Source organism: Passer domesticus, chromosome 4, assembly GCF_036417665.1.
Source record: "Passer domesticus isolate bPasDom1 chromosome 4, bPasDom1.hap1, whole genome shotgun sequence".
Lineage (NCBI taxonomy): Eukaryota > Metazoa > Chordata > Aves > Passeriformes > Passeridae > Passer > Passer domesticus.
Window position 1 is genome coordinate 68460412 of NC_087477.1, and position 16905 is coordinate 68477316.

At 37.1% G+C, this 16905-nt stretch overlaps 1 protein-coding gene across 1 annotated transcript in view; it reads left to right on the plus strand.

The window, feature by feature from the left end:
* Positions 1–226: 226 nt before the first annotated feature.
* Positions 227–16905, plus strand: part of LDB2 (LIM domain binding 2) — a 363575-nt gene continuing 346896 nt past the window's right edge. Inside the window, exon 1 of the mRNA XM_064418575.1 lies at positions 227–261. Within this exon, the coding sequence (XP_064274645.1) occupies positions 242–261 (20 nt within the window). The 5' untranslated portion in view covers positions 227–241. The remainder of the gene's footprint in view (positions 262–16905) is intronic.

Genomic DNA, 16905 nt, shown 5'->3' on the forward strand with positions numbered 1-16905 from the left:
TTGTATGGCTTTTGTTCCCTTGAAAGGGGGACAGGGCTGCCTGGTTACTCAAGCAGATGCCAGGCTTCTGATTTGCATTTGATGAAAGCCACTTGTGAAAGCAGAATCAATGCTCAGATTTACAAACAGTAAATGTGGGTATTGGCTTGTCATTTCTTCCTAGGTTGTTGTCCTATAAAGCTGTTCAAGTTCCTCTCTTCACAAGAACATCTTCCTGCTCTCCCTGCTGCCCATAAACATTATGTTAGATCGTGATGAAGGGTGAGTAATTCTTTTTTACTTCCATTACCTGTTTTCTGTGTTTGCTTTTTTTTTTTAATTTAACAGCAAAAAAGGAAAAGGAAAAAAAAGAAGAATGAAAATGAAGCTTTTTAGAGTAATGGATTATAAGCTGATGAACCACAATAACCAAGCTGTGTGTCTGAAGGGGCCTAATTACAGAACACCAGAGACACAAGAGGGAGCTTATTGTGGACAACAAAATAGTGCTCTATTAATGCTGTCACTGTACTGACTACAGCACCAGCGTTAATTTCTGTGGTTATATCCAGGTAGAGACTACACAGAATGCATCAAGAACAGCAGAAATGAGTCTGAAAAGGCTGTATATCAAGTCAAAGCTGGCAGTGAGAGTGGCTTTATTTTGAATGAGGCAAACTGAAAGCAAGATGGCAGTGACTGAACCAGTGTTTCTAAAATAAGTGTTTCTGACTAGTATGCGTGTAAACTCCTAGTGATTAATGTCTAAGATGTGTATATACATGTTGAAGTACATGAATAAGAAAATCAGCAAGAATGATTTGAAGCTCAATCTGTTTGAGTCTTTTTATGCCATGAGACCAGGTGTTATTGACTGTATCAAGACCAGCACCAGTAAAAGCAGCTGTGTATCTTTTCTCCTGTTTAAGAGTGTCTATTCTTTTTGCTTTGGATATGTGGTGTAACATCATTATTTCATGCCTAAGACATCAGTAGAAAAAGCACATCATCAATAATGTGCCGTAATTAAAGGACTAGTGGAGAGGTGCTGCAGTTTCCCTTTAACATGAACTTCAAAGAATCTAAGTTGCTTTGGCCTGGGTGTCCTACTTCACTGGTGTTGCTCCATAAAACCTTGTTCACTGTGGTAAAACATGGCCATTCTAAAAACTGAAAGCTTCACATATTAAAGATGAACATTTTTTATAGTGCAGGAGGTCAGATAGAAAACTCACCCACATGCAATAGGACTGAATATAAATCCCGAGGTATTCAAAAACTCGTTCTTTGTCTTGGCTGTTTCTGTTTTTCTATGTAGGGCTGGGCAGGGCAGGGCAGTGCATGGGCTTATGAGCCAGACATAAATGAGGTGCTGTACTGCAATTCCTACTACAGTCTGGTGTAGCTGAGCCCTCTTGGACTAACTCAGCTTTCTTCCTGTGCTACAGCTGCTGTGTCAACACAAGATGAGTCAGCTTTCACAGGTTTGTACCCAAACAGCATCACTGAGCTGCTTCCTGGGTCTGATCATCTTTGGCTAGTGCTTCTTTGGGTTTCTATAAATGTAATTCTAAATGGCTATACATGTGGGAAGTTTAAACAGATTTATAAATTATTACCTTATTTTAAAAACTTTTATTTTCCAAACTTGTGCGTGCATCAAATATACCAAAATATTTTTCAAATGTAATATTACAGATAAAGTGTTTTTACTCTTTTCTTTATAGTGCAAATATTTTATGGACATATTTTAAAAATATTTTTTAATATTTTTCAAAATAATAATTTCTCATTAAAAAATATTGCTGTAATACCAGACAGTGTCCCTTGACAAATAAAAAAAAAAAAAAAAAAAAAAAAGACAAATTTACTTCATTTGGTGACTACTTGCCACTTAACACACAGGGAGCTCAGGTAGGCTGTTGTGGCAGGTAGACACTCATATTTGGAAACTTAAGGTAGGAATACCTCCACAGAAACTCCAGGTTTAAGTATTGTCATTGTTGGGATTTTGTTTGCTTCTTTAGTTTTCTTAACTTGTTAAATAGGAGGCAAGGTTGCATTACTTGATTTCTTTTAGGCCTGGATTTTAGTCCCCAAGTACAATTCTGGTTGAAAGCCTGATTGCAGGTGTCAGGACATGAATTTGGCTCCATTGCATGAAATTTCATGCTTCATCTGATTGTTTAGTTTCAGAGAGTATAATATGGAAAATGTGCATCCTGAAGTCAGGAATTATGGTACAGCTATCCATACCAATGCAGGAGCACATGGGCTAATGTGGTAAGTGAAACCTGTAGTGAGACCTGGGCTGGGGTGTGAGGAAATTTGACTTGACATGTGTCAGTGTAAAGAGAGCCAGTAGTTATAGTGAACCTGCTTGTCTCATGGTGTTACTCTTGCCTTCTTCAGTGAGAATCTACTTATGTTCATTTATTTGGGGGTCAGATCATTCCCCAGGTAAATGATTTATACCTGCTCAGTTTGTAGGTTGAGGGCATTCTAAAACTTTCAGGACCAAAGTTTGGAACAGCCTTGGACAGCTGTGGCCAAGAAACAAATAAAGGTACAGTTTGCATGCAGATATAGGATCAGGAGGCAGGAATGGATAAGAACTATTTCCAGGTGGACAAAATCTCTCCATATTCATGAGAACCAGTTCTCTGACAGTGCTGTAGCAGCTGTATCTTCTTTTCCCTTTCCTCTACTGTCTTCCAGTCACACCAAGTAACTGAACTTTCTTAGTTAACAGATTTCTCTACAAACTTCACTCTCTTATGTTTCTCTCCCTTTTCTCTCATTGACTCAAATTCGAATATTTCTTAATGGCCTTCCCAAATTAGAATTCTTTCTTGTTATTGTTTTACATACTATTGTGTATACCTGTTGCAGATTTTATTATTCCCATTTCATGCCCCCTCTGCATGTGCCTCTTACCTGACCACTGCTTTGTGACTCAGTCTTTATGGGCCAGCTCATCCCTGCAGTTGAAAACAGGCTCTTATATTTTGGCACTGCCCACCACATTCCCTCTTCAAGCCTCTCATTAAATCTGTTTCTCTCAGTTTATTGCCCTTCCCTGCATCTGCTTATGTCCAATCCAGTTCTCAGTTGTGGGTTTGTCTGAAAAGGAAAAAATCAAATACCTACAACTATAAAGAAAAAACAAGAAAGACACAGAACACCACCCTGCAAGTAAAAATTTTAGAGTTATCTGTATGCTCCCTTATCACATGGTCACTCATCATTTTTCCATTATTATCTTACCAATATTCCATACTGTTCAGAACAGGGATCTGACTTCCTGAGTCATCCATAAAGTGCAATCTTTTCCAACACACTGTAAAAACCAATAGACCCTTTGTTGAGAATCCAGTTGTTTATGTATTCAGAAAGAGAGTTACAGTGGGAGTTCATTTTCTGTGATCTCTTTTGTTTCAGATGGAACAGATGGCTGAGCAAAATAAACATCTGTATGTGAACTGTTACACGTTCATTTGAGTGTGACAGTGTAAAGGGAAACATGGACATCAATAGTGCCAATTCACAAACTATTTCTGGAGGAAGATTGGAAAAATTTTGACTTAACACATAAATCAGTAGAAATATGCTGAGAACTGACAAAACAAAAGAAGGAAGGAATCACTGGCTATTTCAGTAGTCAGTAATATGAGATGTGCTGTGCCTCTTACTACATAAAACCCTGTAGGCATATCTGTTCAGGATCACAGGATTTCTTTTATAATAATTTTACTGTCAGAATTCCTGTAAGCTAAGACAAAGAGGAAGTTGAGGACAGCCTATTAGCTGCTAGTCATCTGTTGTCTTTCCCTCTACTTTTTTTGATATGTGAAAATTACAATACATCAATCTGAAACATCCTAATAGTTGCATCAGCTGATATTTTTGTGATCAGTATTTGAGCTATGACACTCAGTATTTGAGCTATGACTTCTTTACTGAAACTGGACTCTTCAGCTGTACCTTGATTTCCTCCTCTCTGGTTTAGGGGCCATGCAGATATTTCAGTTAGCAGGTCTTCTGTAGTCCTTTTACCATTTTAAAAAGGGACAATTTCTGTTCAATATTGACTAGCATAGGAAAGGTTTATAAGGAAGGATAATATATTCTATTACATATACTGATATCTCTGCAGGGATGTAGGTGAAATATAGGCAAGTCTTTGGATGCAAAGGCTCTACTATAATGTATTCACTAGTTATTCCACATTCTCCTTTCCATTTCTCCACGCTATGCCTGAGGTTTTGTATTGTGTCTGTTTTGTTTGGCTAACATATAACTGTATTGCAGAAATTGTTACAAGTAGTGAAGAAGGATTAGACATCAGGTTGTGGAATAATTGATGGTTTTGGCTCTTGGAAAATTGTTGGAGGCTATTTACTCTTATTTTGTGGTTACTACTTGAATGATGGGGAGGAAGTTATTCCTTTGTTCTAAGTACACTAGAAGGAACAGAGGATTTTGTTACATTTTATTTTCTCTCTATTTTTCTAATTAATGTAATGTGAACTCTGAGTCTTATACAAATATATGACAGTCTGCAAGCCTGGAGTCTCTACTTCTATAATTGTTGTTTGATTCAACAGTTATAGATATGCGCAATAATAAAAGTTATTAACAGTGAAAAAGAATGTAAATTGTATAATCTCACTTTTTATACTTTCAAGATAAAACCCTCTCGTGATAAATACAGCAGCTGAAACTTCTCAGAACTTGTTTTATATTGTAGCATGTTGGATGAAATCCTGATTCTAGAAAAGTCAACAGTAGAGTGCCAATTGACAATGGCAAAGCTGGGAATTCAATGAAGCTTCAATTTCTAACACACATAATGACCAGTTTTAGGCACAGATATATTTAAATGAGGACCCCCAAAATGGAAAGTTGCATATGCTTGTTTGTTACACATATTCAGAGTTCAGAGTATTTAAGTAGAAGTATAACATGTCCTTAATTGACTGAGTTTTTTTACTGAGATGGGCTTACTGAATTCATAAGTAATTTTCATTGCTGACCTAATTCTACTTTTCATGTCAGTTGAGTCTGGTCAAGGAGTTTTATATCAGTGGTAAAACCAAGAACCCAGAATTTTAGAAACTAGGAGACCCCAATAGCAAATCTAAAGATATCAAGGTTTTTGTCTGCAGAGAGAGTTCAATTTTTTTCAAACAACTTACCTTGTTCTATTGCAATAAATTGAAATTCTAAAATGGTGTCAACACTGTTGTAATAAATCAGTCTTGTCTTGTGGTAGTAAAGAGCAAAGAACAATTTAGAGCATTAAAAGACCCTTAGCTAATACCAGAGCTGTCAAGCTCCTGCTCTTGAAATCTTTGATACTTATCTCCAATTTACATTGGACTCATTTTCAACTTTATCTAGTTCATTAGCTACAGACAACAAACTCCATTTGACTCTCTGTTAATATAAGATTTCTGGAAAAAATTTGATATGTAAGTTCAATATCTTTGGTGCTCATGATTTCATTTTACTTCAGGTCTTTCAGAAACTTGAGCATTAATATATCTAATAACAGAAGTAAAGGAAGAGTAAATGAATGAAAGCTGACCTTGGTGCATTTAGCATACTTACTTTTCATTTTCAAAATTTTTTATCTGTTTCTGATTAAATCCAGCCAGCCAAACCTGTTTGTTTAAGTTCTGTAGTCAAAGGAGAAATTAAAAACATACAAGTAATTCTAAGTGGATGCTGTCCAAAAGTGAAATCAGCTTTAAAAAGAAAAAAAGGTATGAAATTCAGAACTTGGAAAGGAGTATCCCATGCCAAGGCAGTCATTCAGGCATATAAAGGACTTTTCTTTAAACCTCAATGAGCAAAGTAGGGATCTGTCTCTGATTTTTCCAAAGTCAGGTTTTTCCTTCTTTAGCTGTTCTTGACTAAATTGCATTAAACAATTATATTGCTTGTCAGCCACACAGCTGCAGTGTTAGGAGGCACTTATGTTCCATAGTACAAGGAGGACTTGCCATTTTGTGTGTGTCAGTGTCTCCCCTTCCCTCAGCTGTCAAAAACAAGAAAAGACTTAAGAATACAAAAAGTTTTAGCAAAGCAAGCAGAATAAAACTAAAAGTAGTCTTATTGTGAGTGTATTTCTCTGCAACAAATCATTATTCATCACACTTTCACTTGAAAGGGGAATTGAAAAATGTAAAAGAAGAGAAAACAATAATTTAAATGGAAAATGCTGTGCTATTTTGAAAAATAAGGTATTAATTTCAGTTTTTCATTTGCCTTTGTTCTTTAATAATACTTTTTATTTCAGAGTTCTCTCTTTATTTTTTAATCATGTATTTCTCTCAATGTGCTTGATTGTAGTTTGGATGGACAAGATTTATGAATATCACAAGAATTAGAATTTGTCTAATATACTTGGAGAATGAGGTAGGACCAAAACAGTAGTAGAAACAGACATTTCTAGTCTACAAGTCTAGTCTAGAAGTCTACATTTTATAGTTCATCAGATGTCCTACCTCCCCAAAAACCAGAAGTGTAGGATCAGGAGCCAAATTTGTCTGGAAGTATTTAAATCTGAGGGTTGCAAGCCAGAGAACTCTCTTTTCTCATCTACATGAGTGGATCACAGAGATATAAGTAACCATTATCCATAGAATCAGAGCTTTTATTAATCCAAACAAATGCAAGACCACAGCAAATGTGAGAAGCATGAGTACCTTTTGTTGCACATGAGAGTTATTGAAGAGAGGAACTGCAGAAGCTGAAGGTTTGAGTGGACAAGGGTAACCTGTTGTAATCTGTTTTGGGAGAAGGAAGGAATGGATTACATCAGTCTGAAGTACAGCTGGAAGGAGATGCCCTTACCTTGCAAAGCAAGCAGAGGAGGAAAAAGTTCACTCATCTTCAGGTATCTGTAGACAGCAGGACTACACCTCATCTGAGCACACTTCAGTCATGTGAAACCATTTTAATTAAATGCAGAAGTAGTTCCTAATGTGAAATTGGAGGCAACTTTGTAACGTTTCCTGCAGGCAAAAATATTACTTACAAATGATATTAATGGAAAGCAGAAACTTAGTCCTTGTTCAAGTTTTGTTTGTCAGTGGTTAACTAGGCCCAGGTGCTTTAGTTTAGTCTGTGGAAAGCAGAGTGACTGGTAAGCTGGTAGCAGTTCATTCCGAAACCTTTCTGGATCTACAGATGTAGGGTAGTTTGCTCAAAAGTGGTGGTGGCACTGCAATTCACCAGGCAGGATCCAGGCAGGATTCCCTGAGGCACACGGTGAGTTATTCTAAAGGTCTGAAAATTTATGACTATTCTTATTTTCTCCCTACAAAATCAAAGACTGTGTCAATGCTAAAGAAAGATCTGTGAGGAAAGCCCAAATTATCTGAGAGATCTTGGTACCCTGATTTTCTGTAAGGATGTATTTAATATTCAGATTTTGTCAGATAGGAGGTATTAGTGTCAGTCATGAAAGTGTCTATTTGAAGCTAGGCATATGCTGATGACGTTGAGTGAAGAATCAATCTGTGACTCCTTTTAGAGCAAGTGCAAGGATTCTAGTTGGGAGATAAAGTAGATAGTCCTGGTCAGGTTGGACTGGAAAAGGGCTGAGGGGAATCAGATATTAAAAATGGTACATGAATAGTATTTCATATTGCCAAGATAACCACAATGTACAAAGCAGCTTTATTCCTTTTGAAGCTCTTTGTTTTGTGATTGGTAAAATACTCTTTTGACTTGTGTAATATGTAATGGCAGAGCCTTGGTTATTTTGAACTAGGAGCCTAATTTAATGTGTAGATATTTATGCATTAGTTATATTGCATTTTTCTGGTATATTTATTGGATTATTAATATTTAACATTTTTTTTAAATGAGTGAAGTGCTTTCAAATTTTTTCTGAGGGTTGGCACAGATTGTGTTGGCTATAACTTGATTTGGCTCTGGAAACAAACAGCATCAGGAAGGGCAGAATAATTGTGGCAGCTCTGTTAGTTGTTAAATTGTTTTGAATGCTTCTTTCCATTGATCTATATAGTAATTTCTCATTAATTTACCTCCCTTGCTCGTGCTTTTATGGCAACTTACAGGCCTATTTGTTGAAACAGATCACTAAATATTTTTGTGCATAGGTGTGGTTCTCAGTCTAGTTCCATAAAGTATTGAGGTGGTCACAAGAATTAAAAGTTAGTACAGACTTTCTTGGTAGAATTTTGCTGCTTAGAAATATGGTCTTGAAATTCTGAGTCTAGGCAATGCACCAGTCTTCTTCCTGGCTTTTTGCTCAGAGTTCTGCCTGTCTACCCTCTGATACAGCTGGTTTGGGGTCATGTGGTGAACTAGACCTTTCAGTGGTTTTTCAGCAAAAACAATCTGGGCAGCAACCTGTGCATTTAGCATTCAGCCTGGCAGTGACTGCACCACTAAAACCAAAGCATAAATTTTTGCTGATGTCTTTGCTGCTCCTGTATCTCCAAGAAAATATTTTTAAGAAAATATCACCTCCCTGATACAGAAATAGAATTATGACCTTAGTTTGTCAGTGATAGTCTCTAGAACTCCATGAAATATTTCTATTTTTGCCTTTGTACCTACATACCATTAACAAATTGGAATTTACATCAAAGAGGAAAACTGATAAAAGTGTCTGAATCGTGACTAATGAAATGTATTCCTGAGTATGACCTTTCTTTTCAACCAGCAAGCAATAAAGGGTTTTTGCTTACAAAGCTACATGCTGAACCAAAGAGCAATAAAGTAAGGGGGAATAGAGAACTTGTCAGTTTTGTCAATTTTAACAGGCCTACACTCCTCATCAACAAGTTCAATATCAGCTGAGTGTATTTTCAGTACATTACACTCAATTTTGTTGAACTTAATGATAAGATCATTAGGCAAAAAAACCACACAGGAAACAATCTAAGGGTTGATGCAAAGAAATAATAGATCTGATTACAAGGTTATGTTCTTGAATCTTAATGTTCTGTTTCATTTGGGGAAAAGTTGAATTTTTACACAGAAGGTAAAGGGCTTTCTTATTGAACTGTGTACATATCATTTTATGAAACATCAAGATAATCTTTCTCCCTCATCACCCTAGTGCATGTGCACCTGGGTTTTTGCAATTCAGCATTTCAAATTACAAAATTGAAAAATAGCAGAGGCTATAACCTTTGGATATTTAAGCTACGCACACTGATATAATAGGAGTTGCACAGCAATAAGCCAAACATCTATTTAATACCTACTATACCTATTCTGGACTATGAAGCTCTGACTAATGATTTTTCTGTAATTGGAGCTAACAAGTGTGTGATCATTTCACTTCAGATGTAATCTACAGTAATTAGCAAATACGTAATTATGCTGTGAATAGATATTGACCATTCTTTCACTATTTATAAAGAAAGATACCACATGAAGAAAGCTGCAAATCTTAATGCAAGATACAGTTAAGTTCACTTCTACTTAAAGTATAAATAGGAGATATTACAATATACAGCTGATCATTTTAACCTCAAACCTGTCCCAGTGAACTTTCTGTAAGGTCACAGCCAGCCCACACTGAAGACAGGAATAAAACTAAAGACCTGCCAATTTAAGGCAATGACTGTCATTGTTTTTTGCTTTTGTGGACCCCTGAAGGTTTTCCAGTAGTGATTCTGACTCTTAGAAATTTCATAAAGGTCAAATAATGGCTATATTTCACTTCCCATGGATCCCTTAGCTATACTACAGAGACTCAGCCAGGGTGAAAGCTGCTTATCAAAGACCAGGCACACAGAGTTTTCCTGAGTTCAGAAGTCTATGCTTCTTCTCCATTTAAAAGTAACCACTGTCTTGCTAGCAGATTGAATCAACAAAAACTTTTTTTCCCCTTCAAACTTACCTATATTCTGTACAAAACAGGCCAAGGTAACTGGCGAGTCTCTAGTTATCTCACAGGCAGTGTGAAAAAGACATAATGAGTGAAACATGGGACCTTTCCCTTTCTCTGATCTTTGTGTTTGTTTTGAGGACTTTTCCAGGGCTATTAGATTGGGACAATCAATTGGTCTCTGCTGGAATTTTTTCCTCCTTCTTTGAGGGGGTCTTTTAGTAGGTTCTGGTACAGATAGGAGCAGAATTCTAATGGGATATGGGGCAAATTGTTTGCAGTGAGCAGATTATTTTTGGGTGTAACAAGACATGTATTTCTGACACTGCCAGTCATTGTGTGGGTTGTTGTGGGTTAGTTTTCTTTTTTTTTTTAATTGGTCAAGGCTGCAGCTGTCCTCTTTTGGTAACACAAAATTCTTAAACCTTCTCTGTCATCAGTCCCTACTATTTCAGAAATGCAAAGAACATGCAGCATTCTTTTTTATTTCCGAACACTTTCTAGTGCATCTGTCTTGAAAACTCTCAGAATCTTATAGTTTTTCTGGCTGTATTGTTCATGATGTCTTTGCTGCTGGCCACGGATGTGTTTCATTTCACCCAAGTTCTTTTTCAGCTGCTTTAGTCATCTGTGATTTCAACTGTTTTGTGCAACATCCTTGCACAAATCAGCATGGTTCCTCCAGTTTGGACATTACAAGCCTGCTTCTCTACTGTGTTGCAACTTGGAGTCACTTTCCCTGAGACATGAGCACAAAGTGATGATAAAGGAGACTGATGAAGGCTTGAATTTTCACTTGTTCCTATAAGACTAAAAAATATTGCTTCCACTATAAGTATAGTGTGAGATATATTGCATAAGGAATTGGATCAATTTTGAACTGTACATTTGTCTTTTGATCTAGAGTGTATGTGTTCTGCTAATCTCTTCTGCTTTGGAGTTTGCCAAGGTTTTCTTCCTTAAACTCAATTTTTTTTTCAATTTTTTTGACTAATCTGTTCCTTTGGAATGTCTCCTAACATTATTCCTGGGCATCTTTAAACTTTTTCTATTTCAAGTGCAGCACAGAGCATTTTAAACATCTTAAACCTGGTGAAAACCCGGGGGGGGGGAAAAAAAAAGTGATTTACAGGTAGAAAGTTGCATCCTTTCCACCAGGAGCAAAGCCTGTTTCCATAAGAGTGATAAGCATTACTGCAGCTTCTGTGTTACCATCACATGGTATCCACTGTGTGGAAAGCATGGCACAAAATAAAGGTGACTTAAAGGCTGGAGCCAGCCACCTAAATGGGGAAAATATCCATAGCACTTCCCAAGCCATACAATATAAAAAGTGTAACAATACAAGACAAGCCTTTTGAGGAGACTGTAGTCTTTCCAGCATTGCCCTGCAACCACAAGTCATTGATCCAGGTAATGGTCAGATTTTTGTTATACTGGTATGGCCAGACATAGAGATCCACTTTGGTTAGGTTAAGTGGAATAACATATTGCACTACAGCTGCGGTGGTGAGACTTTTTTGTATCAACAAGAACTTGGACCATAATAAGGAGCGGTTACACTCTTTTCTGGCAGTTATCCTTTCTGAATGAGATAGAAAAATTAGATTTTTAGGACTAGGGATTGTTCCCTGTGCTGTGGACATCATTCATGTGTAGGAAAGCTCTGCCCCAGAGCCTTCCTGGCTCTCAGTGAGTAATCACATTCTACTTGTCCAAATGATTTCTTTCCTGCTTATTAAAATATCCCTTCCTTTCTTTTTGATTCGAAGAACATTGTTCTTTAAAGGGGATGTAGAGTTTCTGTGTAAATTTAAATCACCCCAGAGCTGATGTCGTCTTTAATTTGGTTTATGTCCTGCCACACCCTACAATTTTTGTAGTGGGATCCAGGCCAGTGTGAAGCGGCTCCTCTGGAGCGTGGTTCCTTTAGGCTTTGGTCACTAGGTGTCACTAATGAACTAGCAGAGAGCCAGAGCTTTGTTCTTATTTCAGTCTTAAATTCGTACGAAGCAGAAAAACATTTGTACATGATAACTTTTGTGTTGCCTATAAACCTCATGCCTACGGATTCCATATCAGGGTCAGTAAGGAGTCGTGTCCCCCAGATTCAGCAAGAGGTCTGCTATGCAGTCCCCTTTTAACTGCACAGGGAAGAGTTCATAACTCTTTCCCCCCAGTGTGTTAGTTGTTTTGAATACAGAACTATTTTAGCTGCTGTTCAAATCCAGGACCAGAAATGTATCAGGGAGAATATATTCCTTTTTCTGAAAAGTGTACAGCAAACTAGGTTGTAATAGATTAATAAGTCAGATTGTAGGTGCAAAAATCAATAGTCAAAGTACACTTCCTGCTTAGAATTTCATTTGGGGCTTCTAGATTCCTGTTCATGTGTTAGAATCAGCAGTTAGAGGGATTAATCAGCCTGCACACAAAAGATATATGGTGATCTCAAGCAAGGCTGGAAAAATCAGACTCCAAACCTGATTAAGTATTGAATGGTCTGGCCTTTTACTATTGTATGTAGGAGAACTAAATTTGAATCTGGACATAAATCTTGTTCACTTGTTCCCTGATAGCTCTTGGTAAATGTGAGGCACCATTTTGGAATGTATGCTGCTATTCTAAGAAAATGAACTTTGGCCTTTTAGTGAAGGAAAACCTGCTTCCTTTGCTGCAGTGCTGTAAAAACATCTCCTACTCATGTCTATTCTCTGCGCTTGGGATTCAACAGAGCTTAAGAAAAATATTTTAATGGAGACTGATTTCTAACCCCTGCTGAACAACTCAAGAAAAAATATCTAATGATTACATACACATTTATTCTCCTCTAATAATTTAATGGTTAGATATTGGCAGCAAAGTACCTCACTTGAAGGAGAAGGAAGGCCAAGGGTATGTTAAGGGGTCCCTTCATGGAGGAAATGGTGTGTTTTCGTGATCCCTCTCTCTCCCTTTTTTTCTTTTTTGTGGTTTTGTTTGGGTGTGTTTTTTCTTTCTCTTTTCTTTTTTTTTTTTTTTAATTTTTGTTTGTGTTTTTTGTTTGTTTTGTGGAGAGAAGCTGAGTTCTCTGTGCCTGAGAAATCTTGTGCTGATCCTGTGTGAAGGTGACTGTGTAAGCTGTCAGTGGTTTCATTTTCTCTGCTGGGAGTGGCAAGTTTTCAAACAGAGGCAAGTGATAGTTCAGCCCTGCCTGTTGCAGATGCTTTTGAATACAAAGGTGTTTTCAAGGCACAGAGAAAAGAGCTCAGCCTTCAGCTCATCATGTTCTACCTGCAATGCATGGCTATAGTGCTCTGGGATTTTTGTATTAGTTATTCAGGAAAATTATCCCCAAACACTGCTGCAGTAGAATTCAAAACCTTTTTTGTGCCTTGTCAGAAATCATCATTTTACTTGCCTTACTACTTCATCAGCTACATCAGACTTCTAACAGACTTGTGATTATATTGCTAATAAAGCACTTTCTGGATAAAGGTTTTCCTGGCTGGTCACTGAATCCATGGGTGCCCAATCCACTTTTGCTTGTGCATGGAGTCCTTGGTGATTGATTTTAGAGGGCATCACCCAACTTCTCTATTGTGACATGAAAGCTGGAAAGAACAATTTAGCAGTGCAACTCTCCAAATGCTAAAATGCAGAGTTTCTTTCTAGAATCATGAGTTCATATCCTCAGAGGCTGACTCAGCCCTTTTGCTGGTGGAGACGCATAAGGTTAGGATTGAGGAAATCTTTCTTACTCTTCTGAAAGTAACCATAATAACAGAAGTCTTCTATCCATACTGAGCAAGCTAATAGTTCTTTGTATTTCTCTGTCAAAATAGCTTGTCCTTCTTCCTTTTTGTCATCTTCTTCTAATAATGACCATTATTTACAAATTTACTTGCCTCATTGTGCGGGGTGTTCCTTCAAGAAGTCTCATGCAATATCACAGCCTCTAAGGTAAAATGTGCCCCTAAACATGTTAAAATATGCAAACACCAAGAAAGGGAGAGATTAGACTTCTCTGGCAGAAACTGGAGGTTTCTGGTCTTAATGTACCAGAAACTGGTACGTATGTTCTTACATACACAGGTATGTAAGAACAGTCCCAAAATGATTTTTTGAACTAAAATCTATGGAGCTTCTGTTGGATCATATGCCAACAACTCCAAATTTATGTTCTTTTAAAGTTATTTCCTCCCCATCTTCCTCATCTAGCTTTCATATGTCCTATGTACTTAGAAAACTCTGAATTTCCTCCCCAAGGAGCCAAGAAAGTGTTTTCTTTAAATCTGCAATGGTATGGTTGTTGCCCATGTGTGTAATAAGCGCAGAATTACAGTAATGTACCTGTGACATGTGAGCAAACATAGAAAGTATTACAATAGTAAGTAATAGTATAACAGTAAGTAAAGTATTAAGTAGTAAGTATTTCCACAATGTCTACAGCTGGGATTTTGTAGTACTCACTGCTTTAACCAGTTTAAATAGAGCAAGGCAAGCTTGAACTTAAAAACCCAAATCTGATTTGCTAAACAAGTTCTGTCCTGACTCTCCATCTATATCTTAAATCTTCCTCCAGCTGTTAGTCAAAACAAATGCATAATTAAGAAGAACTACCCCTTATTGCTGTTTAATTTCCTGATAAAGACATTAAATTAAATTAAAAGGAATTTCCTGAAAAGCCCCCATTAAAACTAAATCCCTGTACTGACAAGCTATTAGATTTTTTTTTTCAAAAAAGAATAGCAAAGAAAACAACGACAACAACAAAAATAAAAATCTACTTTTGGGCTTGTAGATTTGGGCAGTTTAATTGTTGCTCTGTTTCCCTGATAAGGTGAGACTAGTCCCATGTCACTAGGGGAATGGTATCCTGCTGTGTTTTTCCATCCTCATTTACAATGATTATGTTATCAGGCTAGCCAGGCAAAAGGGTGGAGCAACTATAATTTCAAAGCAGGATTAGGTTGAAATAACGAGGTCACCAAGTTGTGGTTGTCATGGCAACGTCACATCTAAGAATATGGGATGCTTCTAGGAGATGAGGCAAGCGTGGAGTCTCTCCCGCTTTGCACAAAATCCCAGACTATTTCTGTAAAATTGCTTAATTGCTTTTAAACATTTTTTTTCAAGGTGGCTCTTGCTACAACAATGAATAAAAACAGTACTTTTTTTATTGACAGTGTCTTAAGGATGTCTTTATCTCTGATCTGCTATTGATCCTGTTTTCCTGTCATCTTCTGTGTATGCATTTTGGCTGTCTTTAGAAGATCTTTTGTTTTAAATATATTATAAAACTTCAGGTATTTCAAATACTGCTCAGGTGCTTTGATTCTCCTTGAGACTTTACAATCTTTTAGCATACAGGTTTGTCTCTCAGGTCATATCCTGCCCTGGGACCTCCCACACACTCACAAGTAAGAATCAGTGTTTTGCTGTTAACTCTTGATTTTCTGTGTTAGTGCTAGTTTTTATCCATTTCTTGGTATATTTTATGTTTTTTTAAAAAGGTGGGTTTTTTTTTTTTTTTTCCTGGTAGTGCCTGAAAATCCTTATTTAAAAATCCATTATTGTCAGTGTTTCAAGTTTTATTTGAGCAAATGTAGAGCCTTACTTCACCCTGTCACTGCTCATCACAGGCTTTCATGGAAACTTTATGGTACAAACTTCTGACAACCACAGTATGAAGCAGCTGTGTGGTTTTATTTCATTATGTAAAATCTCAACCAAAAGATTTTCTTGCATTACTCTTACCTCTGCTACTATATTGTGAAACATTATGATATAAATTGCTCTAAATACATCTCTAATGAAATCAGTATGATTTTTATGCTTTTTCTTTGCTAAGTTTTCAGCATAATGTAGTGTTTAAACATGCCAGGCTAGAGGATTGGTGAAACAAGGGTGTAAGTTGCAAAGAGTATATAGACATTGGGGGAATTTGCAATGGGAGGCCATGGGGTTTAGTATTTAGCCTTAATTGTCTTATAATATCTTGTCAAAGTTTTTCTTAGACTTCAGCAGTTTTGTCTCTGGGAGTCTGAGCTCCACACTCTCTGCAGTCTCTGTGCTATACAAGTCTCCCTGATGGTCGAAGTTCAATCCCATTATTTATGTATCAGCATAGTGTTGCCTTTTTCCCAACCTGGAAATGAAACTCCCGATAATTTTAGTAAGGAGGTAATATAAAATGGGATCTTTATTTGAAGCCTTCAGAGGCACTTATGGAAAGACGTCCACTAAAGCCCAGCCTCCCCAGAGGTGAGTCTATTTTTATAGGTTTTAGGAAATTAGCATAATTGATAAAAGGCACCAGTTAGGAGGACAAGTGATGATGCAATTCCTCCCCAGGTCAAGCCCCTTCTCTGGAGCCCCCACTTCAGCACTAGCTGTACTTTGTCCATGAGAATGGATCTCACAGAGCTGTTCTCAGCCTTGGATTCTTCTTCAGGAAGAACCAAGATAGGATAGGGGCCTTGTTCCCTTGGAGCTCTGGAATTTGTTTTGTCTCTCTGCTTAGTGAAAAGCCATGGAAAAGTACTGGGAAAAACAGTTACTAATACAATAGGTGACAGAGTTACAAATACATGTGTGAAGAATACAGAGAACATAGAAAATAAAGACAAAACCCAAATGGCATCCTAGTGACACAGAACTTGCCACAACATAATGGATGTAGGGACCACTACCTTTTCTCAGGTTTTGGTTGAAAGCTGCAGATGGACATTCAGACAAACCCCTAGACACAGAGAACAATCACACAAGGCTCATTTCTATAGGTCTTACACAAAACTGTAGGATGAGAGTTCCTACAAATGGGAAACAGACCAAAGAAACCAATCATTCATCATTGGGTTTTATAATGCTATGAGAAAGTTAGACAGCCATATATATATTTTAGACAGTTAGCCGTATATACATTTTATTTGATAGGCCTTTTGGTTAAAACAAAATAACAACAAAAAGCAAATAAAGTATACAGAAACTACCATATTCAGCATCATGCTTCAGACAGGTTGGAGACATGGGCAGAGAACAACTGTTTGAAATTCAACAAAGGC